The sequence below is a fragment of the Zootoca vivipara genome, chromosome 11, assembly GCF_963506605.1.
Source record: "Zootoca vivipara chromosome 11, rZooViv1.1, whole genome shotgun sequence".
In the NCBI taxonomy this organism is placed as follows: domain Eukaryota; kingdom Metazoa; phylum Chordata; class Lepidosauria; order Squamata; family Lacertidae; genus Zootoca; species Zootoca vivipara.
In genome coordinates, this window is record NC_083286.1 from 1,042,508 (window position 1) to 1,068,745 (window position 26,238).

Sequence of the window (26,238 nt, forward strand, 5' to 3'; positions counted from 1 at the left end):
AACTATATGTTGAGTGGGGGGGTTGTTCACCTCGGAACATTAGCATTACCCCAATACATCACGCCCCGACATACTTATCCTCCCTCTCTACTGCATCTCACAGATTTGCTTTCATTAAAGCGAGGTTTAACGCCTTTCCATCCAATGTTCTGAGACATAGATTTTCCAAGGGCCAAGTATCTGCTCTATGTGTCTGTGATAATAAGTCGGTGGAATCTCTTCACCATATAATGTTTATTTGTCCTCTGCATAGTGCGGTTCAGGCAAACCTGCTGGGCCCAATAATTCAGAAATTTGTTGGTATGCCAGTAGAAACACATTTTGCCCTAATCTTACAAGACAATGATACCTATATAACCCTACAAGTGGCAAGGTTTTTAACTTTGGTTCTTACCCAAAAGAGACGAAATGGACTACTGTACGATCATGGAAAGTTTATACTATTTTTCATTTGTAATTTTATGCTTATTTTTATAATCATTTTGATGATTGGGGTGTGATGTTCTGCTGATGTGTTTATTTTGTAACTTTTCATCATTATGTGTTTTATACCTGTATGGGCTTATAGCCGCAATAAATCTGAACTGAACTGAGTGGCCTGATGATGAGGGAAGTTTTGAGCTGGTGTCAAAGACTAACCACTCTTGGCACCAGCCAGCTTTCAAGGAGGAGGACATTTCACAGCGGAGGGAGGAGCTGCCACTGATGAGACCCTTTCTGAGCTGTAGAGGGACAAACCTAATTTGAACATGGTCTAACAAGCAGGGCATCGCCAGCAGTTATCAACACACAAGGCAGAATGGTACAAGGAGAGGTACCACACTGGGTAACTAGGACCTACCGGTAATATTATTCCTTGGGTCACTAAACATTGTTGGACTATGACTCCCAGCTTCTCCAGCCAACTTAGTCAATACGTCAGGGATAGTGGGAATTGTGGGAGTGAGATCAGCTCAACAGGCAATGACCCAAGTTTGAAGAACATTGGTTTAGGGCCTTACAAGTGGGAACTTTTAAGGGGTTTGTTAGCATAGACAGCCAGTGAAGGCTCTTCAAATCTAATTCCATAGGAGCTCTACAATGCAAGCCAGTCAATCCGTTGACCCCAGCACTCTGTTCCTGGCTGGTTCTGAACCCATTTCAAAGGCAGTCCTGTATACAGGGCCCTACAGTTATCTAATCTGGAAGCGATAAAAGTGTGGAACACGGGGGTCGGGCTCTCTGTGCCTAGGAATAGACAGAGCTAGTGGACTAGCCAGAATTGGCAATAGGTATTCCTAGCCACTGGTACTACTTCAAGTAGCAAATTCAAGGGCATCCCCAGACTATGCAACTGCTTCAACTCTACCCAGGACAAAACATCAACCCCCTTCCAGGACATAAAACCCAACCCCCATATCCTTGCCTTATTACTATTCACTGGCTCTGTATCTAAGCCATTGATCATTGGCCCTCATCTAAGCCATTGCTGCCCCTGGACACTGGCTGAGTACCTGTCTTGATTCAGATGGTGTGGACAGATCAATCTTTTGCAAGCATTCTGGCGACACTGGGCTCCCCAGTGGCCTCTCTGAGCAACTTTATATAGATGTTAAATGGGATTGGGGGCAGGTTGGAGCCCTGAAGGATTCCACAAGACAGTTGTCATGGGGTCCAGCCGCAATTCCTCACTGCCATTCTCTAGAAATAACCCTGCAGGTATACAGTGGGGCCTCGACTTATTTCCCATAGGAATGCATTAGAAACGGAAAAATTCGTAAGTCGAAGCAACCCCATCTAAAAATTCGTAAGTCGAAAAAACCCTATCTAAAACCGCCGCGGTTTCCATTCAGATGTCAAGAAGTTTGTAAGCGTGCGGCCATTTGCCCCATTCATAAGTCGAAAAATTGTCGAGTCGTTCGTAAGTCGAGGTACCACTGTAATCTGAAACACCTTGTCAGGAGATCTTCGTACAGGGAGCCTCCCCCATCCTGCTGACCAGCACTTCGCCCAGTGAGAGCAGCAGCAGCAGGTCAGGTGGGAGGAATGAGGAAGTGAGCGGGATGGAGGAGTCAGGGCTCAGCGTTCTGGGAGAGCCTTTGCAACGACCTGACCAACAGGTGGAGGAGAACAGGGAGCCCTTTCCGGCGCCCGAATTAAGGCGCGCCACCAAACGTAAGGTCAGGAGGAGGCGTTTTGGGGTGCCCAAACTCTTATGCTGGTCACCCAACAGGAAACGTCACTCCCGGATTCTGTGAGTGACTGAGGGGTCATGTTTTCTGCTATCTCTGCACTGTAAATACTCACAATAAAACTGTTAAAGACAGAGTGGACTTGGGCGTCTTTACTCAAGACACCTTTTCACTGAGCCTCTGATCCCTAAGCAGCAGAGCTGATCCAGGATTAACAGGGTTGCATTCCCACCTCCTCTCTCCTGGAAGAGGTCTTTAATCAGGGTGACAAAGGCAATTTCAGTCCCTTTGTCAAGTGATTAGACCTCCAGAAACCGACATTTGGGTCAGCTCAGCTCTAGGCAATTTATTAATATGTTCCACTATGTTCAATGAGGCTTGCTCATTGAACATAAGGTCGCAACCTTAGAGTGCATAGATGCCTGGGGATAACTGATGGGTTTACAAAATATTCCACCCCTCCGCCCCAGGCCTTGGATTCCTTATCAGGAGTATTTACCAAAGACTTACCTTAATAACAATAACAATAACAATTTATTATTTATATGCCTCCCATTTGACTGGGTTCCCCCAGCCACTCTGGGTAGCTTCCTACAAGTTAAAACACAATATGACATCAAACATTAAACACTTCCCTGAACAGGGCTGCCTTCAGATGTCTTCTAAAAGTCCGATAGTTGTTTATTTCCTTGACATCTGATGGGAGGGCGCCACCACCAATAAGGCCCTCTGCCTAGTTCCCTGTAACCTCACTTCAGAAGGTCCTCGGTGCTGGACCTCAGTGTCCAGGCTGAACAATGGTGGTGGAGATGCTCCTTCAGGTATACGGGGCCAAGGTTGTTCAGGGCTTTAAAGTCCAGCACCAACAATTTGAATTGTGCTTGGAAACTTACTGGGAGCCAATGTAGATACTTTTAGACCGGTGTTATAGGGTCCCAGCGGTCACTCCCAGTCACCAAGTCTAGCTGACACATTCTGGATTAGTTGTAGTTTCTGGGGCACCTTCAAGGGTAGCCCCAGGTAGAGTGCATTGCAGTAGTCCAAGCAGGAGATAACCAGAACATGCACCACTCTGGCAAGACAGTCTGTGGGCAGGGAGGGTCTCAGTCAGCGTACTAGATGGAGCTGGTAGACAGCGGCCCTGGACACAGAATTGACCTGCGCCTCCATGGACAGCTGTGAGTCCAAAATGACTCCCAGGCTGCACACCTTGTCCTTCAGGAGCACAGTTACCCCATTCAGGACCAGGGAGTCCTCCACACCAGCCCGTCCCCTGTCCCCCAAAACAGTACTTTTGCCTTGTCAGGATTCAACCTCAATCTGTTAGCCACCATCCATCCTCTAACTACCTCCAGACACTCACACAGGATATTCACTCTCTTCACTGATTCCAATTTAAAAGAGAGACAAAGCTGGATACCATCCACATACTGGTGAACACCCAGCCCAGCCCCCAAGAAATATTATTGAATTTCTCGAGCTTATTACACACTTTTTAAAACTCTGAAAATCTAGCAGTGATATCCAAAGAATCCTGGTTCCATTGGGTCTTTTAGCATTTTCTTCTCAAAGTGCAGCTCCTTATATGGCTCTCTGGATGCTATCCTACGCTGCAAAGGTCCAGAAAATAGGGAAAACAATAGGAAGAGGTTCTTAGTTCAGAAGTTTGAAAAACATTGTTTTTTACAAAATAGATTAATATTTGGTTTTGGGTGTTAACTGTAAAAGAATTTGGACTGTGGTTTTTTTTTAAGGACTTCAACTATGTGTTTTATTTGGGAAAGGAATAATCCATTCTGTCTGGCACGAAATGACCACCTGCACCAACGGAGAGTGTGTCCTGCTGGTTGTTACGCTGCTTCAGGGGTTTTGCTCTCAGAACTGCTCCTTTCACCCAAATATTTAAAACACTAAGAAAAACAGAATTTGACCTCATTCTCCCAAAACTTGGGATCAGGGATGACTTACACATGGAATGAAATAGATGACACATACATAATGAAATTCAATCTTCTATTGTGATGAAAGCTTTTCCTGAATATTATTCTACTGTACGCATAAACACAAAAGATGATGAATGCCCAAGATCACAACTCTGGCAGTGCAGGGAGCCGAGGCTGAAGAAACCTGTGATGTAGAAAAGAAGCCCACATTGCTCTGAGGTTCTGTTCTCCGTCTCTTCCTCTACCATCTTGGCAAACAGAGTATTGACATGTCATTGCTGCCTTCCCTGGACTGCCTTGCTGACTTCTCTGGCTTCAAAACAAAGCAGCCCACTGCCAGCTGCTGAGATGGAGGCGACACCACTCCTCCCATCTCCAGCATGCAGCACTTTTTCCAGCTGGCAGGCGAGCAAACAGCAGGTCACCATGGACATCGCAGCACTCTGCTGGCCTGTATGTTAGAGGCAGGCTTTCATATAAGGGGAGATCTGATTGCTCACTTCCAGGGCTTCCCTTTTGGTATTAAATCTATTTTCAGTCAGTCTACAGAGAGGACTTCAGGATCAATGACAGCCAAGAGTTCTGAACACTGGCATGAAGGGAATCAATGCATAAAAACATTCACATATCTTTGCCTGCAGTACATTTCTTCCCTTAATTTAGGATCAAGGCTAAATTTGCACAGAAGTCAAGATCATTATAGAATCATAGAATCGTAGAGTTGGAAGAGACCACAAAGGCCATCCAGTCCAACCCCCTGCCAAGCAGGAAACATCATCAAATCATTCTTGACATATGCCTGTCAAGCCTCTGCTTAAAGACCTCCAAAGAAGGAGACTCCACCACACTCCTTGGCAGCAAATTCCACTGTCAAACAGTTTAGGTGGAATCTTATTTCTTGTAGCTTGAATCCATTGCTCCGTGTCCGCTTCTCTGGAGCAGCAGAAAACAACCTTTCTCCCTCCTCCATATGACATCCTTTTATATATTTGAACATGGCTATCATATCACCCCTTAACCTTCTCTTCTCCAGGCTAAACATACCCAGCTCCCTAAGCCGTTTCTCATAAGGCATCGTTTCCAGGCCTTTGACCATTTTGGTTGCCCTCCTCTGGACACGTTCCATCTTGTCAATATCCTTCCTGAACTGTGGTGCCCAGAACTGGACATAGTACTCCAGGTGAGGTCTGACCAGAGCAGAATACAGTGGTACTATTACTTCCCTTGATCTAGATGCTATACTCCTATTGATGCAGCCCAGAATTGCATTGGCTTTTTTAGCTGCTGCATCACACTGCTGCCTCTTGCCTATCAGAAACACTTGAGTTTTACCATTTCCATGAACCTCTTAGATTCAAACCTATGGTAAGGTTCTGCACATGAACTTCCCATCTAAACAGGTGCACATGAAGATTCACACAATGAACAGCTTCCAAGATTGATGTAAATGGAGAAGTTCAGTGTACACGCATAAGAACTTCCACATGTGCCATAATCCTGATTCTCAAAGTGATCTAAGCCATTTTTTCAATTTATTTATTTTTACTACTTTCAAATACAGATTTCTTTATTTACAGCCATCTTGACTTTCCATCACAGACATCCAAGCTTAGACAGTTCTAAAAATGAAACCTGGGCAGCACTCAGGTGATAAAATCCCAGCATAATAAGCCCAGATATGAATGAGCTCCAGGCATCCAGGGGCTTTGCTGCTCTCTGCATTCAAATGGGGAAACAAGTTAGAAAGTCTTGTCTCTAACCATCTGTCCCTTACTTAATTATGACACTTCATCAGCAGCTTCTCAATACATTTCAAGCACAGCTCCAGGTAAAATGAATTACACTGATCATGTCATGAGCTTACAAGAGCATGAACAATGGTTGCTAAATCCTTTATCTCCAAAAAGTCTCTCCATTAAACAAAAATGATTAGTTTTGGTCTTACTGAAAACCACTTTGAGATTCTTGAGCCGACTAAACAAAATAAATTTATAAATCTGAAGAAAGCTGCTCTTGGGCAGTCCAGGAACCAGATCACTGTTTAGACTGCACACCTGAAAAACCAATGGGCAGGAGGGCTAATCTATAGTAAGAGAGATCCTCTACCAGACAGGGTGGATTCCTATCCTTTATCATATCACCCAGGTCCAACAGTTTAATATTACTACTTTAAAATAACCATCATGTTGTAAACCAATCAGCATTTCCCAGGAATAAGTCCTATTTGCGCATTCCTGTAGTTGCAATGCCTGATCATTCCAAAAGCTCATCCTAAAAAAACACACAAAAGAACACACAACATTGTTCAGGGAAACAAAGTTGAACAGTATATAACCGGAGGGATTCTTCTGGTGGAATCACTTCTAAAGCCACCTCCTTATCAGAAGCAGAAACGTCAATTTCTTGGTGCATCTTCATCCTATGCTTCCTTATCTTATCCCATCAACGCCTAAACATAGATTGCGAGTTCTATGCAAAGATCAAGCACTGAATTCAGAATTATTACAGACAACATATTCCAACCTTAAGTATTTTCACATATATGCATTACTTAAACAAATAACATTGTGAGATAGGTATATTTTGGTCACTTAAAAAATGATAAATGGTGAGGAACCAGAAGGTTGGATTCTATCTCAAGTTAGCCAACAACCTGGAGCAGAGGTGGGAAAAGGCTTTTCATACATTATACAAGAAATTACTTCCTCAATCCTTTTAATCAGATTGTCTCTGACTAATGTAATTTTCTTATTGTCACTGTGGTACATTTTGACAGCTTCATAGTTTGAGGCTACAATAAACCCCTTGACACACTCAGGGTAGAAGGGGCATGTGGGTGTTCAGAGCAGATATTCTGCATGGTCCCCAATAGCTTGATTTCATGGAATATTCCTTTCTAGAGACTGAAGATGAGGAACAGTGCCTTTTGTTAGGAAGAATGCCTCATGAGCATACAGCTGATTATTAGGTCATGTCCAAATTCACACTCAAAATCCAAACAAAAGATGGCTTCATGTTCACTAACATGACTTGACATCGGGTTGCGCCGAACCAATAAACATTGCAATCTGCCCATGAGGAATGCCCTTTCTGTTTTATAACCCCATTTCAACCAGGAGACACCTAAAGGCAGCTTTGTATAGGAAAACTTCTTATGGCTTAATGTTTTACTATGTTTTTATATATGCTGGCAGCTGCCCAGAGTGGCTGGGGCAACCCAGTCAGATGCGCTGGGTACAAATAATAAATTATTAGTATGTTGTTGTTGTTTTCACATTAGAACATTGTCATTCAATGCACTTTTTACCCTCTGTTTTACTCCTTTTATGACCCTTACAAAACAACCTGCCCACGTGATCTCCCCAGATGTTGCTGGACTCCGACTCTCCTCTGTCCTGACCGCTGGCCATGCTGGATGGAATTGACAGGGGTGTCCAACAACCTCTTGGGGGCCTAAGAGTCGTTCCCTTATTTTGTTGCCTAGTAGCACCCTAGTGGACAGGGCAACCTCCCTACCCTCTGCACAGGGAGGCTCGGCAGACATCTCTACTGTCATAATTTTGGTGACAGGCAAAGACCTTTTAATCTCCCAGGCTTTAAAAAAACAAAAACCCTTTGTACCTTGTTTTTCTGCTGCTTTCAACTGCTGTATCCAATGCCAACTCTCGCACTGATCAGTGATGTGGGGAGGGAGGCTTCTTCTGTTGCTCTACAAAAGTCGCCTCCCTCCCTCCCTGCTTTACTGACAGAAACCTTCAAAAGGCTAAGGAAGGGCCATGGCTCAGTGGCAGGGCTACAGCTTTGAATACAGAAGGCCCCAGGTTCAACCCCTGGCATCTAGAGGTGCTAAAAGAGACCCCTCTCTGAAACCCTGGAGAAGTGGGCCAGTGTAGCCTACTCTAGAGTAATAAGTCATTGGTTACTGCTTGGGCCATTGGCCATTTGCATGTAAGAGAAATGGGTACAGCACACGAAGCAGCGGTATAAAATTCTGCATAAAATCACATTGCTACCTAGAATCATACATAAAGCCTACATCCAAAAAATACACAAATCACAGAGCCTTCTAAAATGAGTGTATCACTGCTGTGGTGAAATCTGCCCAACCTCTACCTGTCTAACTGTATGGAGCCAATAGAAATTATATCCCGAAACTGCTCCAGCATAAGGCAGCTCTCTCTTTTCCTGTCATCAGCATCAAGGACATAATGCAATGCAACCCTCTATAGTTTTTATTGTATATTTCAATGTTTTATCATAGGTTGTAAACTCCCTTGGAAACTGATACTGAAGGGCTCTATAGAAAGTTGTTAATAAAAAACTTTTTTTAAAAAAAACAAGTTACTACAAGGCTTAACTTTCAGTGACTATACGTCAAATCTGGATTAACAGTTCTACTCCAAAAACATTTAACGTAACCATGTTTCTCTGGGTTTGGTATTACAGTTGGATACTGTTGATCTATCACATCATATAGTAATATCGATTTCTAAAGTGTCTTAAGAGCTGCATGATGTACAAAACACATAAAAAATAGACACAGCCCAAAAGGCTTACATTCGTTCTTTAGAAAGGAAGTTGAAAATACAACAAAACATAAGAAGGCAGCCACAACCATTAAACATAGGCTTCCTGAAAGATGTTTTAAGAAGAGGTAGATAATCAACTCAGTAATACTTTTCACAAGGGACGTGGGTGGCGCTGTGGTCTAAACCACTGATCGGAAGGTCAGCGGTTCGAATCCCCGCAACGGGGTGAGCTCCTGTTGCTCGGTCCCAGCTCCTGCCAACCTAGCAGTTCGAAAGCACGTCAAAGTGCAAGTAGATAAATAGGTACTGCTCCGGCGGGAAGGTAAACGGCGTTTCCATGTGCTGCTCTGGTTTGCCAGAAGCGGCTTTGTCATGCTGGCCACATGACCCAGAAAAACTGTCTGCGGACAAATGTTGGCTCCCTCGGCCAGTAAAGTAAGATGAGCGCCACAACCCCAGAGTCGTTCATGACTGGACTTAACTGGACTTTACCTTTTTAATACTTTTCACAAATACCAGCAATAAGACAAAAAGCATATACTGTAGAATATATATATATATATATATAATAAGGGGGAAAACATGTAGAAAGCCAAGATGAGAAATCAGCAGGAGCTAGGCCATGAATACATACAAAAAGGCAAGTTAACAGAACCTTTAATGCAAAACAGGCAAGGTAGAAGAGTAAAGAAAAACCTAGAGCAGAGAAACATCATGTGTATCTGAGCAGAAAAAGTTAAGTAGGTGGCAAAATGCAAAACAAAAACAAGAGCCATAAGGTGGAAAAGAGAAGACCAACTAAAAGGACATTACAACAAGTCAATTGGGGGAAAACAAGATAATGAACAAGGGTATGGGAAGCTGTCAGAGAAAGAAAATACTAAATCAGGGGTGGGGGTGGGGGGTGAGAATGACATAAGAATCCAAAAACAAAACCAAGATCTTTAGCTTGAAAAGAAAGAGGGTCTCTCTGAAAGACTTAGCTTTAAAAGAAAAGATAACCACACAGAGATAATAGCAAGATGAAAAGATGAAAGACTAACTAACCAAATAAGAATACAAGTTAGAAACGTGTCTCTGGCCACCATCAATGTACAGTCAAATCTCATCATATGTGGGGGGTTTGCAGGGCTGGCTCTAGGGGTAGGCTGGGTGGTGCAGGGCGTCAGGGCGCCAGGCCGGCAGGGGGGTGCCACGCGGCAGCCCCACTGCGCGCTGCGCCTGCCCACCAGCCGTAGCAAGAAACGGGGCGGGGGTGCCGGAGCGATCTCCGCACCACGGCGCCTGGGGGTTTGTTCAAGGGTTGTGCATGCAGTATATGCAAAAATCACATACTGTATAGTCAAAATTACCTTTGACTTGGCTGGCAAGCAGAAGGGCTGTGGGGAGGCCTCCCTTGCATCTCCAGTGCCTTGCCTCCCTCCTCCACCTGTGAGCTGGCCAACAGAAGGGAGGAGGCAGGAGGCAGGCAGGGAGGGGCAGAGAGAGCTGCAGGCAGAAGAAAAAGGCTGGAATGGAGCTGCACCCAGTGTGTCCAGTTTTAATCAAGTATGGGAAATGCAGTTAAGACTGCAGAACAAGGATTCATAATGAAAGACTGAATAAAGTGCCACCCTATCCATGTTTTCTCAGAAATAGGTCCTATTGAGATACCCCTGAATAAGTGTATATAGGACTGCAGCCGAAGAGAACCTACCGGTAAAGCGTAAAGGCAAAGAACAAAAACAAAGGGCCCAATAGAGAACCTGGAGAGTTCCTAAGAGACTGGACAAAAGAAGGAAAGATCAATTAAAGGAAACAGAGAGGCGTGGTTAGAAGGAAAAGCCAGCAATCAAGAACACAACCATGAGACACCAAAATAATACAAAGAATATCACATTTGCTACCTCCTGATTCATCTCTCCACCTACTTCCTTCCAACAGTTCCCTTTTATACCCTTCAAGCCAAAAACTATATTTCTGTTAACGCAAACAAGGGAGGCTGCTGGCACCTTCAAGATGAAATGCAGTTATTGTGGACAAGAACTCTTTTGTGGACCCATTCATCCCGCACTGTGTAAACAGCGGAGTCATGGTCTGACAACAGCTATTGGTATCAAAAGTTCTTACTTACTCGACAATCCCTCTGTAGTGTTTTCATGAGTGCACTGTAAGTCTCCGAGTCAAAATATAATCCTTCATGCATGTCTTGAAGAAAATCCAAGTCTTTAAAGGTGGGGTTGGACTTCTCCCGCTCCTTCCTGGATGCTCTCCTTTTGTAGGTGGATCCTTTCAAGTCATAGTTGAAATGCATTTTCAGGGATCGAGGCAGAACATTGTTCATCACAATTATCCTGATATTAATACCTCCCGACTGAACACAATACAGTCCATAAAATTTTGGTAGGAGTGTCCTTGGATTCTGGTTGAGATTCTTAAAAAACAAAACGAAGAAGCTCCAATGAACACCGGAAGCACATTTAAAATAAGATTTCTGCATGCACCTTAATATAGACTAGGAAGTCAAGTTTATCCTAAACAAACCAGACATATACTTTTAATGAAATAATGCTTGAAGTGTTTTATTATTCTTAGAATGTCTTGCTACTCTAATTAAAAACATTTTAAACTAAACTAAAAAAAAAGTTAAGCTCTTAAATTGGAAGGCTCTCTACACTGAGGACCAGTGGTGACAAGCAATCTTGTCACCTGAAGGACCAGGTGTGCAGCCTGAGAGTCATTTTGGACTCACAGCTGTCCATGGAGGCGCAGGTCAATTCTGTGTCCAGGACAGCTGTTTATCAGCTCCATCTGGTATGCAGGCTGAGACCCTAACTGCCCGCGGACTGTCTCACCAGAGTGGTGCATGCTCTAGTTATCTCTCGCTTGGACTATTGCAATGCGCTCTACGTGGAGCTACCTTTAAAGGTGACCCGGAAACTACAACTAATCCAGAACGCGGCAGCTAGACTGGTGACTGGGAGCGGCCGCCGAGACCACATAACACCGGTCTTGAAAGATCTACATTGGCTCCCAGTACGTTTCCAAGCACAATTCAAAGTGTTGGTGCTGACCTTTAAAGCCCTAAACGGCCTCGGTCCTATATACCTGAAGGAGCGTCTCCACCCCCATTGTTCAGCCCGGACACTGAAGTCCAGCGCCGAGGGCCTTCTGGGGGTTCCCTCACTGCGAGAAGCAAAGCTGCAGGAAACCAGGCAGAGGGCCTTCTCGGTAGTGGCACCCACCCTGTGGAACACCCTCCCATCAGAGGTCAGAGAGATAAACAACTACCTGACATTTAGAAAATACCTAAAGGCAGCCCTGTTTAGGGAAGTTTTTAATCTGTGATATTTGATGTATTTTAATGTTTGTTGGAAGCCGTCCAGAGTGGCAGGGGAAGCCCGGCCAGATGGGCGGGGTATAAATAATAAACTATTATTATTATTATTATTATTATTATTATTATTATTATTATTATTATTATTAAAATTATCCCATGCTTCAGTTTGAAATTCCCCCATCTGCCTTAACTACAGTTATCTGTTACATAGGTACTGACATTAATCTTAGTGAACATTAACCACATAAACTGACATTAAGCAGAACACTAGCCCTTAGCGAGGAGTTTCCAACTATTTTGAAATTCTAATTCAAAGGGAAACCTAATTCATAATAAGAGAGGTTAATGTCACTGATTATGTTATGCTTAATTGCATTTAAGGCAGCCAGGGAGGAAATTTTGGTGAACAGTAGAGAAGATGCATGGGATAATGTGGTCCACTTCTGATCTCTCAACTCTGGTTAAATCCGTGTGGAACACATTCTCCCCACCTTTTCCCACGACGATCGGCCAAGAGGGCACCCCTTAAATAGGCTAGGGGTGGGCTGCTCGCAGCCCCAAGCCCCAGCTTCCGATTGGCTGAGTGGGCACTGCACATCCTTACCCGAGGGCCTCTTGTGGATGGAGGGGGGCAGTGCCAGCCATCCCTTCCCCGACCACACCAGAAGATGGCAACCTCCCTGAACCCACCATGGTTAGGCCAGGCGGCAGTGGCTGCCCACCTGGAGTCACAGGTGAGCAGATATTCTCCCCACACTTTCTTTTTTGGCAAAAGTAGAGCCTATTACTCAAATTTTGGACAGTCCAAAGGCCTAAACAGACAAGTTCTGAAATAACGACTAGATGTAATAGTGGTAACAGTGACTCTGCTAGTCCACAAATGCAGTTTACTAAGTACAACACCACAAATGCAGAGGTGATTTAGCAGCAGCATAGCAAGCCATACCAAAATTTATTATCTCTGAATTTTAAAAAAGTTCTCACTCATGTAGCAAATAGGAGCACAAATACAAAGGAGAAAGCAGTATTTAAAATTTACCATCATTATGGTAAAGTGTTAAGTAAGCTGGTATTAAAAAGCCAAGTTAAATTTTACACACATCCATCACACAACCTCCCCAAAAGAAACCAAACAGGAAGAGCCTGGAATTTGAATTTATTTACCATGTAGTAGCCAGGCAACAGCTTCTGAAGAAACTCTGCTTCTTTGTGTTGAACTGTTTTGATTATGAACTCGTCATCACTAGTGACAAAGAACAAGGATCCACTGGCACCAGGATTGGATAGTTCTATTAGAGGTTCACTGCAAATGGAATACTGAACATGGAAAGAGAAATTTAATGCCACTATGGGCAATGGAACAGATTGCTACACAGGATCTTATCATGGGAAGGCAAGCAGTCCAACATGCATTGGCCCCTTGCGGCAGGCAATCCTTTCTCTGCATTACAGCTAGTTTATCTGCTGCAGGTGATCCACATATAAAAACCCTGCTGCGGACTGTTTTTTCTATCACTGAATGTATGTGCAAGACTGCAAAAATCTCGAGGGATTTTAACTATGGAGTTCTGTGCTTTTCTAGTTCAAGGTTACAACATACAGAAGCAAATATTTATATACTTTGCTAGACAATTACAAGGCAATTAGCAGATGGAGGTCTCTAAACTACAATTCAATCAGCAAAATCCACAGGAGTATTCAATTTCAATTACAATATTCCAGCAGAAATAATGACTCAAGCAGTTGCTGAGCTATCAATTAACACATCGGGTTTTAGGGCAACCAATTATAAGCTGAAGAATTAAATGCATGGTCAATAACTACAATTCTTCATAGCACATTCTATAGAAACAGAAAGCTATTCCACACCACTCAAAAATGTAAACTCTTACCAAGTAGTCATCAGGTTTAATACCAAAAAGTTCTCTGAAGTAGCGGAAGGCTAAAGGAGCATAAGTCTTAAATCTGAAGTCAGGATAATGATGAGCAGGGGTCAAATTGCTCCCTTCACTGAATTGAAAAGAGAAATTTAAAGGTATTACACAAATACGTTAAGAACAGAAATCTATATATGTAAAAAGGACATGTGGGTGTGTTTCCACTTTTCACCAAAACCACTTGACCGATTGAGGTCAAATTTTGACACAACATCACATGCAAATGTCCGAAGGCTATAGGACAGTTTGCTAAGACAGATGTCACACCTGGGCCATGCAAAAAAACCCCAAACTCCCTGTTCCAGAACGCACCACTCAGCCAAAAGTGCATGCTGGGAAAAAGAACCCAGAAGCAGCCTCTCCGAGGGCAGGGAAAATAATGACGCCCCCCCTCGACATGCTATAACCCCACAAACCAGGCCACCGCCACAAACACCCCACTAGCCAACCCCCCCCCGTCGCCACCCCCACAAATTGCACCTCACCGCCCCAACAAAAATCCAACAAGGCAGGCCAGGCCCCATGGCCCCCACTGCCGCCGCCGAGACAGCCGGGACCCCACCCCCTACACACCAACACGGCGCTACTTGCCGCCGCCGCCAAAAAACGCACCTCGCCACCACTGAGAAAACAATACCAGGCAGGCCAGGACCCTCGACCTCCACTGCCGCCGCTGCCACCGCTTGAAGCAGGACCTCGCTGCCAAAGCAGCAACCCCACGGAAGGCCAGGACCTGCTCCCGCCGCCAAAACCTGAACCTCGCTGCCTCACCAACAACACCGTGAGGCAGGCCAAACTCCAATGGCGCCACCACATGCAAACCACAGGGCAGGCCAGCCCCTGCTGCCGCTGCCAAAACAAAACGGACCGCACTAACCCTTCGAGACAAAGCACCCTGGGTCTCGCCAACACCAATAACAAATTCAACGAGGACATCTAAGGTAGGCCACACCCCCAAACCCCCGACTTCAACACGACAGCCACCCCAGGCCCCATACCCACCGTCAGCAAAGCCAAAAACCACAAAAAATAACACTCTAAACACAACACCAACACCAGCCCCCACAACCCCCCAAAAAACTTCCAATCCACATAGAAGAAACCACCTAAAACACAACAAAACAATTTAACAGACTAAACCACGGCAACGAATACCTGATATACAGGCTGGGATACGCCAACACCGCCACCGGGGAAATCACAGGGATGCGCCGGAGGGATGGGCAAGGGGGTGGGGGAGTCGCAGGGATGAGCCGAGGGGTGGGGGGAGGGGGGTACAGGGAGGGGACTGGGACCAGTCACAGGGATGTGACAGGGGATGGAGGGAGGAGGGGGAGCGATACCTCAAGGGTCAGGACAGGGTGGGGACAGTCACAGGGATGAACAAGGGGTGGGGGGAGGGGACAGAATAGGTCATGGGTCGGGACAGAGTGGGGGGGAGTCACAGGGATGACCCACAGCAATGCGTGGCCGGGCCAGCTAGTCTTACTATAAATATGAACCTTAAAAAAAAAAAAACTGCCCCAAAAGCACAGTGCAAGCTGGCTGCTTCAGATGTCATATCCTAAACAGGATATGAAGTTTCAATACATTCTCAGACAATTTTAGCTTAATATGCTTCTCTCCTCTTCTAAAAAGAGACTAAGCCATTTCCCCACTGTAGGCCAACTTTGGCAGGTGGGGCACAGCTCACTGTAACTAGGGACTGGCAGTTATTGCAAGCTCCTTTCAAGTCCGTTTGCAGATGTTTGAATTCAAACTATGCCCACACACAGACAAAATGGTCAAAGGCCTGGAAACAATGCCTTAGGAGGAACAGCTTAGGGAGCTGGGTATGCTTATTTTAATTTTTTAAAAAATATTTTTAAAAAATTTTTCATCAAAAATACAAAAAAAAGAGAAAAGAGAAAAAAGAAAGAAAGACATTGTTGTTAAATCTTACTTATTAAACCTTTTCGGACTTTCCCCATCCCTCCCCTTCCCAAGTTCAATTCTTACCCATCTTAGGCAGCTTTCCACATTACATTCAAATATCTAACTAATTACAATTCTAAATCTTTACCTATTATTATATTCTAATTATCATTTATATCTTACCTAACATTAATAATTTCCTTTAGCCTATAATTTTCCCCAAAAGTACTCCACACATTCCAAAATGTCTATCATATCTAATTTAATACATTTCAATTCTAACTCAACCCTCCCTCCCCTGGATTACGGTCATAGCTGCCAAGTCTCCCGTATTCCCCGGGAAACCCCCGTTTTTCCAGCCATTCCCAGCTGGAATTTTTTTTCCCCCTGGTTTGCTTACCGGCCAAGGGAGGCTCCTTCTGCACATGTCTGGAGTCTCTGGACATGTGCAGAAGCGATTTCTGGCACGGCAGCCATTTTGGCACTGGGCGGAGCACGCTCAGAAGCAACTTCCGATGCTGCTCTGCCCAGTTCCAAAATGGCCGCAGCGCTACTTCCGGTCTGCTGATCCCTTATTTTTCCGGCAGGAACTTGGCAGGTATGATTACGGTTCCCGACCAGCTCCTTATACCATTCCAGTTTCAGACCTTTTTAATCCGTCCACTAATTATAATCATATGCACCTTTCATCCCACACCCACTCTAGACCACTCCAACCCACACCACTCTCTCGCCCTCCCATTCTGCTGTTCCAGTTCTTTAACCCATACCCCACACCATTCTTCTTTTTCCACACTTCCCCCCCAAATATCTTGTCCACTGCATGGATTGTGCTCCCCCTCTCTCCCTAGGGAAGCATGTTTCCATGCCCAGTCCTCTTCTTTTGCCCAAGCATCATAATCTCTGTATGGGACTTGTTCTCCCTCTCTCACTGGAAGAACAAAGTCCCAAATATCTGCTTCTTCCAGAGCCCATTGAATCAAACATGTGTCCTGTGCTCTCACTGGTTGCACAAGGTTCCAATTCTCCTGCTCCTCCTGTTCTTCTTTCTTAGGTTGTACAATGCCCTTGTTTTCAATGCCCTTCGCTTGTAGCTCCAAATTTTCTGTTGGGGGTATGTGTTGTTCGTCTTCTGCAAAAGTCTGTCTTTTATTTGCTATTATTTCATATAATATATCTTGCACTTGTTCCAAAATGTATTGTATACAATCTGGTTCTAAATGAAGAATGGGTGTTTTGTCTGGCTCCATCCTTTGTCTTCTCATATTTCATGTGACTGGCATGAATTGTTGTGCCAGAGATGGCGCTATTCTTTTTTCCAAAGTTCAATACCAAAATTGTGTCTGAGCTGGTGTCTTACTCTTGTTTTTAAAACTTTTTCTTGCCTTTAAATCCCATTTCAATAAAAATTCACATATTTGTCTAATCAGAAGAATTAATAGGATAGTTCAAAAGTTCAAGAGTTCAAAGTAACAGAAAATTTCCTTTCCTTTATGATGTCATAATGGCGGCTCATCGCGGCTTCCCGGGTCCCGACCCTAGGTTACAGGAAGGTTTGTCCCTCTCCAAAGTAAAGGTTTTTTGCAGGATCCAAAAAGTCAATTCTGCTTCCCTCAGCCCTGCCACCGAGGAAGTAGATTTAAATTCGTCTTTTTAAGGAAATTGAAAGCTTCCTGTCAGTTGTCTCAGCTGCAGGAAAGCAAGCTGCGTCACAGTCTACTCGATGGGGGGGGGGTCGACCTCCATTCTTTTTAATCCCGTCCCCTGGCCAAATTTCTTCTTCAATCGAATATCAAATTTATACTCACAGTCCAAATTTCAATTTTTGGAGGTATCTGCTGCTCTGTTACCGTCTGCTCAGAGCTTTGCGCTGCTGAGGTAGCAAATCGACCCAAGGCTCCATCTCCACTCTGCCTGCACTCAGAGCTCTTAAAAAGCTTACCGGGCAGCGAGGGAGACTTCATGGAGCACCGCTGGGTCTCCACGTCCCCAGAAAGCCCAATCTGGGGTTTTCCGGGGGGCCAGCGCGCTCATATGGCACCCCCTTCCTCTACAGCGCTAGGGGCCTCGGAGAACGAGGTTACCCCCGTCGATTGGTAATGGCGGCAGACCGGACGTCCGGGAGCTGGGTATGTTTAGCCTGGAGAGGAGAAGGTTAAGGGGTGATATGATAGCCATGTTCAAATATATAAAAGGATGTCATATACAAGAGGGTGAAAGGTTGTTTTCTGCTGCTCCAGAGAAGCGGACACAGAGCAATGGATTCAAGTTACAAGAAAGAAGATTCCACCTAAATATTAGGAAGAACTTCCTGACAGTGAATTGCTTCAGGAGTAAATGAAGGAAACCCAGTGGATTTACCCTAGCCATGCCAAAGGCTACATCTTTAAATCACTGCAGAAGATAGTGCCTGTGTGCCACTGGAGGAGTATGATTTCTAGCCTGGTAGAATGGAGATACCATGTTTCCCTTATTTTAAGATGTAGCCATAATATAAGCCATAGCAGGATTTCTAGGCAATTGCGCGATATAAGTCATACCCCGAAAATAAGACATAGTGAAAGACCCTTCATCCACTACTGGTAGCAATAACCCCCCTCTGATAACATTTTAATTCCATTTTATATTTTAAAGAATTTTATCATTTTTGAAGTAATTCATGCATTAGAATTGTTTATGAAATCTAGGGACCCAGGTGGCGCTGTGGTTAAACCACTGAGCCTAGGGCTTGCTGATCAGAAGGTCGGCGGTTCGAATCCCTGTGACGGGGTGAGCTCCCGTTGCTTGGTCCCAGCTCCTGCCAACCTAGCAGTTCGAAAGCACGTCAAAATGCAAGTAGATAAATAGGAACCGCTACAGCGGAAAGGTAAACGGCGTTTCCGTGTGCTGCACTGGTTTGCCAGAAGCGGCTTTGTCATGCTGGCCACATGACCTGGAAGCTATACGCCGGCTCCCACGGCCAATAATGCGAGATGAGCGTGCAACCCCAGAGTCGGTCACGACTGGACCTAATGGTCAGGGGTCCCTTTACCTTTATATATGAAATAGACCACAGAGTTGATTGGAGGTTATATAATACACACACACAAAGTGAAAATGCACTTAATTTAAAATTTTACAGTCATATCTTAATATTATTTAGAAAATGTATTCATTTTTCTAGTGAGCTATGGATGATTAAAAAATGACCATCTGGAGCTCAATTTGGCAACAAAAGGCAGAAAAGCTAAGGCATAAGCAAAGCAAGGAAGTCTTCCTGAAATACCTTTGTACACAGAAAGCAACTGAAAAACATGAATATGTCTATACTCCTGTTGAAACCAGCACTGAGGGAGCAGAATGTGGTGCTCCTACTACCACTAAGACAGAAGTTTCACAAATTGGAGATATTTCTGGAAAAACATGCAGAAGAAAACAATGGTCAATAAGTGAGAGTCTGCAGAGTCTGCAGAAGAAGGTGGTATTGTGCCTGACTTGAATTAGTTACCCTGCTAACTGCCCTAACTATTGCAGTGATAATTTATACATTGTCCCATGATTTCCCCAAAGACTAAAAAAACAGAAGATTTTCTACAAGAGGAGACTAGCAAATGATGAAGAGGTGTGTCATCCCTGGTTCAACCTCAAAAGATGTGGGTTGTTGTTTTTTGCTGTAAGTTGTTCAGCAATGTACAAGAAACAGGTTCAAAAGACTGGAAGAACATTGGTGGAATTCTGTATTCACCCAAGAGGAATACTGACAATTTAGAAAGCTATCAAACCTGGAGAACTTAAATTGTGCTTATCTAAAGGAAAAACAATTGAAGATATTTACCAACAGGAAATTAGAGAAGAACAATAATGACAACAAATCTTGGAATGCTTGATTGCGTTGCTCAGAATTTTTTGCATTGCAAAACTTGGCATTCCATGGTACAATTGAGTTTTTTGAAGTTATGACTATTATGAAATAAAATGTTATGGTTACTAAAGATAGCTGTACAGGGATAAGACAAAGTTTAGTAGGTAGAAAATTATCTGTAGGTTTTGCTTTTGTGTAATCACTTCATCAAATCAAACATCATTCTATTGTCCTAATTGCATTCCAGTGCAATAGTTCTAGAATATAAAGTAGAGCCAGGGCCTTTTCAGTACTGGCCCCAACCTGGTGGAACGCTCTTTCCCAGGAGACCAGGGCCCTGCGGGATTTGTCATCTTTCCGCAGGGCCTGCAAGACAGAGCTGTTCCGCCTGGCCTTTGGGTTAGACTCAGCCTGACCCCTGTGTTTTCCTCCCTCATGGCTTGGATTTGTGGACTACTTGAAATGAGGCTGCACTTTAAATTTTGATACTGTATTTTAATCTGTATCTTAATAAATTGTTTTTATGTTTTATTGTAATTCTGTTGGTGTGAGCCGCCCTGAGCCCGGTTTTTGACTGGGTAGGGCGGGGTATAAATAAAATTTTATTATTATTATTATTATTATTATTATAGTTGAATAGCCTGACAGCCAGTCTTGTTGACTTTCCAGCCTCCCTGACTGCTCACATATTAATCTTCTTCCTCAAAACAGATTCCAACTACTGTATAGATAAAATGAACAGCTAAACTGCAGCCACACCACCACATGTATTATTATTTTTAAAAGGTTAGTACAATAGTATGATCTACTAAACATCAACTACTTATTAGTTTTCTATGTAATTTTATTCCTTTCCATGAATCTTTCATTTTATATGGATTCATGCTCTTCCTTTCTTCTGTTCACAAAACAATCCTCTTTCCATTGTACTAAAGAAAAATTATATCCTACTTTTAAGGATACTTTTAAATTAAGCCATACTTGAGAAGTGATCAATATGTAAAAAACCAGCATCATGGTTGCTGATGCGTTAGACTTAGACTAATGTTACCAGGATTCACATCCATGCACAACCATGGAGCTTTAAAAAGTGATCTTAGGCCAGTTGGTTTAGCTCAGCCAAATCTATTTCACATGGTGGTTTCAAAAGTTAAATAAAAAAGGAGGGGGGGGCATGTACAAATTTGGAAGAAAGGCAGGATAAAAATGGAATAAAGAATTAGGCACACAATTTTTAGGTGGAAAATTAGCCACCCTTACCTGGGAAGAAACACACTTTCCACTACATAGAAGTCTTGCATAAGTACATCTCTGTCTGGCTTAGATGTGAGGTTCCCCACTGTGTATCCTATTCCCAGTTGTATGGTACCTTTAATAGCTGAGGATGCAGTCTGCAAGGAAAGACAAAGAATTTTAAAATATCAGCTTGCTGTAAATGGGTTCTCATGACACATATATACCTTATAGAGAGATTCAAACAGTATTTGAAACTTGGCATCCCACAAAGTATGCAGAAAACGACTTCCAGACATCATGGGCTGCACAGGTCTAAAAACTTCTTCCAAGTAAGAAAAACACCAGCACCACCAGATCATGTACAAGCCTTCCTGAGTCAGGACTGGCTCCTTCTATAGTCGATGCTTTCTAACAGAACCAGAGGAACTTTCAACAGCTTCTATTCATCTTTACGTTGTTCTAGCAGGAGATGAGAGGGCAGACGTTCTGGACCTCACCTCCTCACTTATCTGGCTCAAACACCCTAAAATGGAATAGTAGCCTTGAAATTCCAAAGCCCTCTCTTTCAGTTGCACCTGTTTCTATTTGACAGATGGTGCTTACGACCCCTAAATTATGCCTATGAACATTAGCTGTGAGGCTATAAAAGCAAAAGGAGAGTAGACAAGGTAGCCAATAGGCAGAAAGATGGTGCCCTCCAGCTGTTGTTGGACTTCAAATCCCATGAGCACCAACTAGCACAACCACAACATCTGAACAATGAACAACATCTGGATGCAGTGCACACCCCCATAGAGCTGACTGACAAGGCCTAGTTGCAACTGCTGGTTAGTGTTGAGGGAAGATTGCTGCACCACTTCTGGAGAAAGAAGTTACTGGCTCTGCTCAAGGAGTTGTGCTGGGTCTCCATTAACAATATGATTAATGGGCCAAGAGAGGAGAAGCTCAAGAAAAAGCCCATGTGTGCCTTAAATAGCCCATTAGGGAACTATTATTCAATCAAGGATAGGACTAAATATTGGAAGCTTACTTTGAAGAGCTGGTTTTCCCTGGCTCTTTGTGTTTCAAACATAACAGAAGTGGAATGCAGCAATAATGACTGATAATATGTTTTTAGGTTATTTTCTGGGGTGGGTTTTTTCTTAAAGAGGTGGGCCCCTAATATGTAGATGTTAGAAATTCCTACAGATCTAATGATGAATATTTCCTCATCCTGATCACATAGTTATTTAAAAGAGATGGGTAGCTGAATTTGTATTTTTGTTATACTTTTTTTTAAAGAAAATACTGCACATTTTGATGCTTGTACGTTCTTTATCATCCACAGATATTTAGAGTGAAATAAAGCAAATCTGATTTCATTATTAAGTCACTATAGTTGGTTGGGCCTGCTGTGCTTAGAACCAGTGCTTTTTTCTGGGGGTACTTAAGGGTATGCAGTACTGGCACCTTTTTTCTAGAAGAAAAGCGCTGTTTAAAACCAAGAAAATTAGAACCAACCATTTAGCAATTTAAATGGCAGAGAATCAAGCCAAACAAATGGCTGGCAGCTCAGATTACTTTAAATCCTAGAAACACAAGATTACAAGACAAAATACAATGGCTAAGAAGACGTGTGTATCTGTGTGTGTGTGTGTGTGTGTGTGTGTGTGTGTGTGTGTGTGTGTGTAACATACATTCCATTTGAGTTTTATAGAATGAAACCCAGGAAAGAGAATTGTGAAAGAAAATTCACACAGCACACTCCACAAATCAAAATATAATACAAAAGACTTTTCAGAGCAGCAAATCAGTTAAGTCTCATAACACCTATAATATTGACAGCAAACATTTTCTGAGGCAGGCACAGAAGCTTATTTAATTCCAAAAAAGATGTCTCAGTTCCACACAATATTAAACCACACTTTAAATTAAAAATGTGGTCTAATGTACACAACAGCTCCACTTTTCCTTGCTCCTGACTCTCGCACAGGGGACCAAACTAGTTACTGTTACTTCTTGGTTTACCACTCATTGTGTGCATGGAGGAACAAACCGCAGGCCTTGGCTCACATGGCAGAACAAGCAAGATTATGACTTTGTCTTTTCCTCTGCCTGGCAGAGCCTGGAGTGGGGGTGAAGAAAGGCACTCATGCCCTTAAACCACAGTTTATTTTAAACTATAACTTAATGTTGCATGCTAGCCAGGCGATTCTCTAGTTTCAACTGATTTTTCAAATGAGAAGCAACATGCCGATGGGTAATATTGTGTTATTTAAACTAATTAGTATCAGATCTTTCAAGTTGCATAACAGTTCCTAACATGCAGTTTGCTAAGAACAAGGCACAATAGCTCATTCCTAAAATGAAACTTTTAATTGGTAAAGGAACTGAATGGCTCATTCACAAATTTCTCATATCTGCCTTGAAAGGGTCTTTTATAAAAGATTAATGTCTTGCATAAGAACTAAATTATGCAACTTTGAGTAGACTTTGTTTCAGACTGATCCTTCTTGTGAACTGAACAATCCCCTACTGAAACAGATTCTAGCAGAAAAAATTTGTAGATTAAAGAAATCAATTCTATAAAAAAGAAAGTTTCAGAAAAGATGGATGCTAAGGTTACACTGAACTATATATATATGAAGAAGGGATGCTTATTCTCTTTCTTCTTAAATACAGAACTATTTAGTGACTCCAGTACAGTAGTACATTGCAATTGTTAACGCCTGTTGGGAACAAGCAACCACCATAGTAGAAAAAATGTATCCTTTGGGGTATGAGAAAATGCACAACAGATGAAAAAGGATTACCTGCGTATCTATGTACCATTTGCCTTAACTCTTGCAAGGAAAAGTATTTGCAACCCACTGCCATTTTATTAGTGTGAGAAATTAGCAGCCAAACCTAACAAATGCATATTCTTGCTAGTTAGCTTGAGGAGGGGCTAAGTCCACAGAGCCAGATTGCTGAATGGCAAATACTAAGATCATAGAAATACAATTGGTAGAGGGCTCTGTGTGATGTCATTTCTCTTCCTCTCCTGGAGAGGAAGAAGCGTATTGTACTAACCTCTTTCCTCTCTCTTTTCCTTTGACCAGCATTGGATGCTGGCATGTCTCCATTCGCTCCAGCTCTAGGCACATGCCTGAAGCTGGTTATACAGTACAGTCATACCTCGGGCTAAGTACGCTTCAGGTTGAGTACTTTCAGGTTAAGTACTCCGTGGACCCGGAAGTGTTTACTTCCGCGTTCCGCCACACGCGCATGTGCAGAAGCGTTCTGCGCGCTTCACGCATGTGCAGAAGCACTCTATTGGCACTTTACGCATGCACGCGGTCACCACTCAGGTAAAGTACTTTTCGGGGTGCAAATGGAACCCCGGAACCAATTAAGTACTTAACCTGAGGTACCACTGTAAATGTAAATTTTTTTCATCTACAATACTGTCTTATTTATTTTATAGTACAGTACATTGATTATTGCCTTCATTTTATGGATCAATGGTCTCGTTAGACAGTAAAATTCGTGTTAAATTGCTGTTTTAGGGGGTCAAAATGAAAAATTAAAAAAATCCTTCCAGTAGCACCTTAGAGCCGCCCAGAGTGGCTGGGGGAACCTGGCCAGATGGGCGGGGTATAAATAATAAATTATTATTATTATTATAGAGACCAACTAAGTTTGTCATAGGTATGAGCTTTCGTGTGCATGCACACTTCTTCAGATACCAGATGTTTTAGGGGGTGTTTTTCATCATCTGGAACGGATTAATCCACTTTCCATTACTTTCAATGGGAAAGTTCGCTTCAGGTTAAGTACTGTATGGACTTCCGGAACCAATTAAGTCATAGAATCATAGAGTTGGAAGAGACCACAAGGGCCATCAGGACCACAAGCAGGAAAAACCATCAAAGTATTCCCGACAGATGGCTGTCAAGCCTCCGCTTAAAGACCTCCAAAGAAGGAGACTCCACCACACTCCTTGGCAGCAAATTCCAATGTCGAACAGCTCTTACTGTCAGGAAGTTCTTCCTAATGTTTAGGTGGAATCTTCTTTCTTGTAGTTTGAATCCATTGCTCTGTGTCCGCTTCTCTGGAGCAGCAGAAAACAACCATTCTCCCTCCTCTATATGACATCCTTCTATATATTTGAACATGGCTATCATATCACCCCTCAACCTTCTCTTCTCCAGGCTAAACATACCCAGCTCCCTAAGTCGTTCCTCATAAGGCATTGTTTCCAGGCCTTTGACCATTTTGGTTGCCCTCTTCTGGACACGTTCCAGCTTGTCAGTATCCTTCTTGAACTGTGGTGCCCAGAACTGGACACAGTACTCCAGGTGAGGTCTGACCAGAGCAGAATACAGTGGTACTATTACTTCCCTTGATCTAGATCAGGCATCCCCAAACTGCGCCCCACCAGATGTTTTGGCCTACAACTCCCATGATCCCTAGCTAACAGGACCAGTGATCGGGGAAGATGGGAATTGTAGTTCAAAACATCTGGAGGGCCTAAGTTTGGGGATGCCTGATCTAGATGCCATACTCCTATTGATGCAGCCCAGAATTGCATTGGCTTTTTTCGCTGCTGCATCACACTGTTGACTCATGTCAAGTTTGTGGTCTACCAAGACTCCTAGGTCATTTTCACATGTACTGTTCTCAAGCCAGGTGTCTTCCATCCTGTATTTGTGCCTTTCATTTTTTTTTGCCCAAGTGTAGTACTTTACATTTCTCCCTGTTAAAATACATCTTGTTTGCTTTGGCCCAGTTCTCTAATCTGTTAAGGTCATTTTGAAGTGTGATCCTGTCCTCTGGGGTACTAGCCACCCCTCCCAATTTGGTGTCATCTGCAAACTTGCTCAGGATGCCCTCAAGCCCATCATCGAAGTCATTGATAAAGATGTTGAATAAGACTGGGCCCAAGACAGAACCCTGTGGTTCTTCCCACTAGTCACTTCTCTCCAGGATGAGGAGGAGCCATTGATGAGTACTTAACCTGAGGTACCACTGAGTACGGTGGTACCTCAGAAGTCAAACAGAATCCATTCCGGAAATCCGTTCGACTTCCGAAATGTTTGGAAACCATGGGGCAGCTTCCAATTCATTTCTGATTGCGTAGGCACGCCGGAAACAATAGTGGAAGCATCGCCGGATGTTCAATGTCCAAAAAACCGTTCAAAACCTGGAACACTCACTTCCTATTTTCGATTGTTCGGGAGCCGAGGTACAACTGCATTTTGCCTGCATGCGGTAGTTTTTACTGTTACTGTTGCTGTGAACCAATGCATAATTATAAAGTAAGTAAATCTTATTTTTAAATTTACTTTACAAGTTGTTGCTGATTCTTTATTAAACAGGGTAAGAAA

At 43.3% G+C, this 26,238-nt stretch overlaps 1 protein-coding gene across 5 annotated transcripts in view; it reads right to left on the bottom strand.

Annotated features, from left to right (window-relative positions):
- Positions 1-26,238, bottom strand: part of PIP5K1B (phosphatidylinositol-4-phosphate 5-kinase type 1 beta) — an 80,163-nt gene that overhangs the window by 27,355 nt on the left and 26,570 nt on the right. For 3 of the 5 annotated variants that reach the window (XM_060280048.1, XM_035099695.2, XM_035099696.2), the window contains 4 exons: positions 20,915-21,045; positions 13,855-13,972; positions 13,127-13,279; positions 10,757-11,056 (listed from right to left, as the gene is read on the bottom strand). In XM_060280048.1, coding sequence (XP_060136031.1) covers positions 10,757-11,056; positions 13,127-13,279; positions 13,855-13,972; positions 20,915-20,955 — 612 coding nt within the window. In that variant the 5' untranslated portion in view covers positions 20,956-21,045. Of the gene's footprint in view, positions 1-10,756; positions 11,057-13,126; positions 13,280-13,854; positions 13,973-20,914; positions 21,046-26,067; positions 26,145-26,238 lie in introns of all 5 variants that reach the window. The other 2 variants (XM_035099700.2, XM_060280049.1) reach the window with 1 other exon arrangement.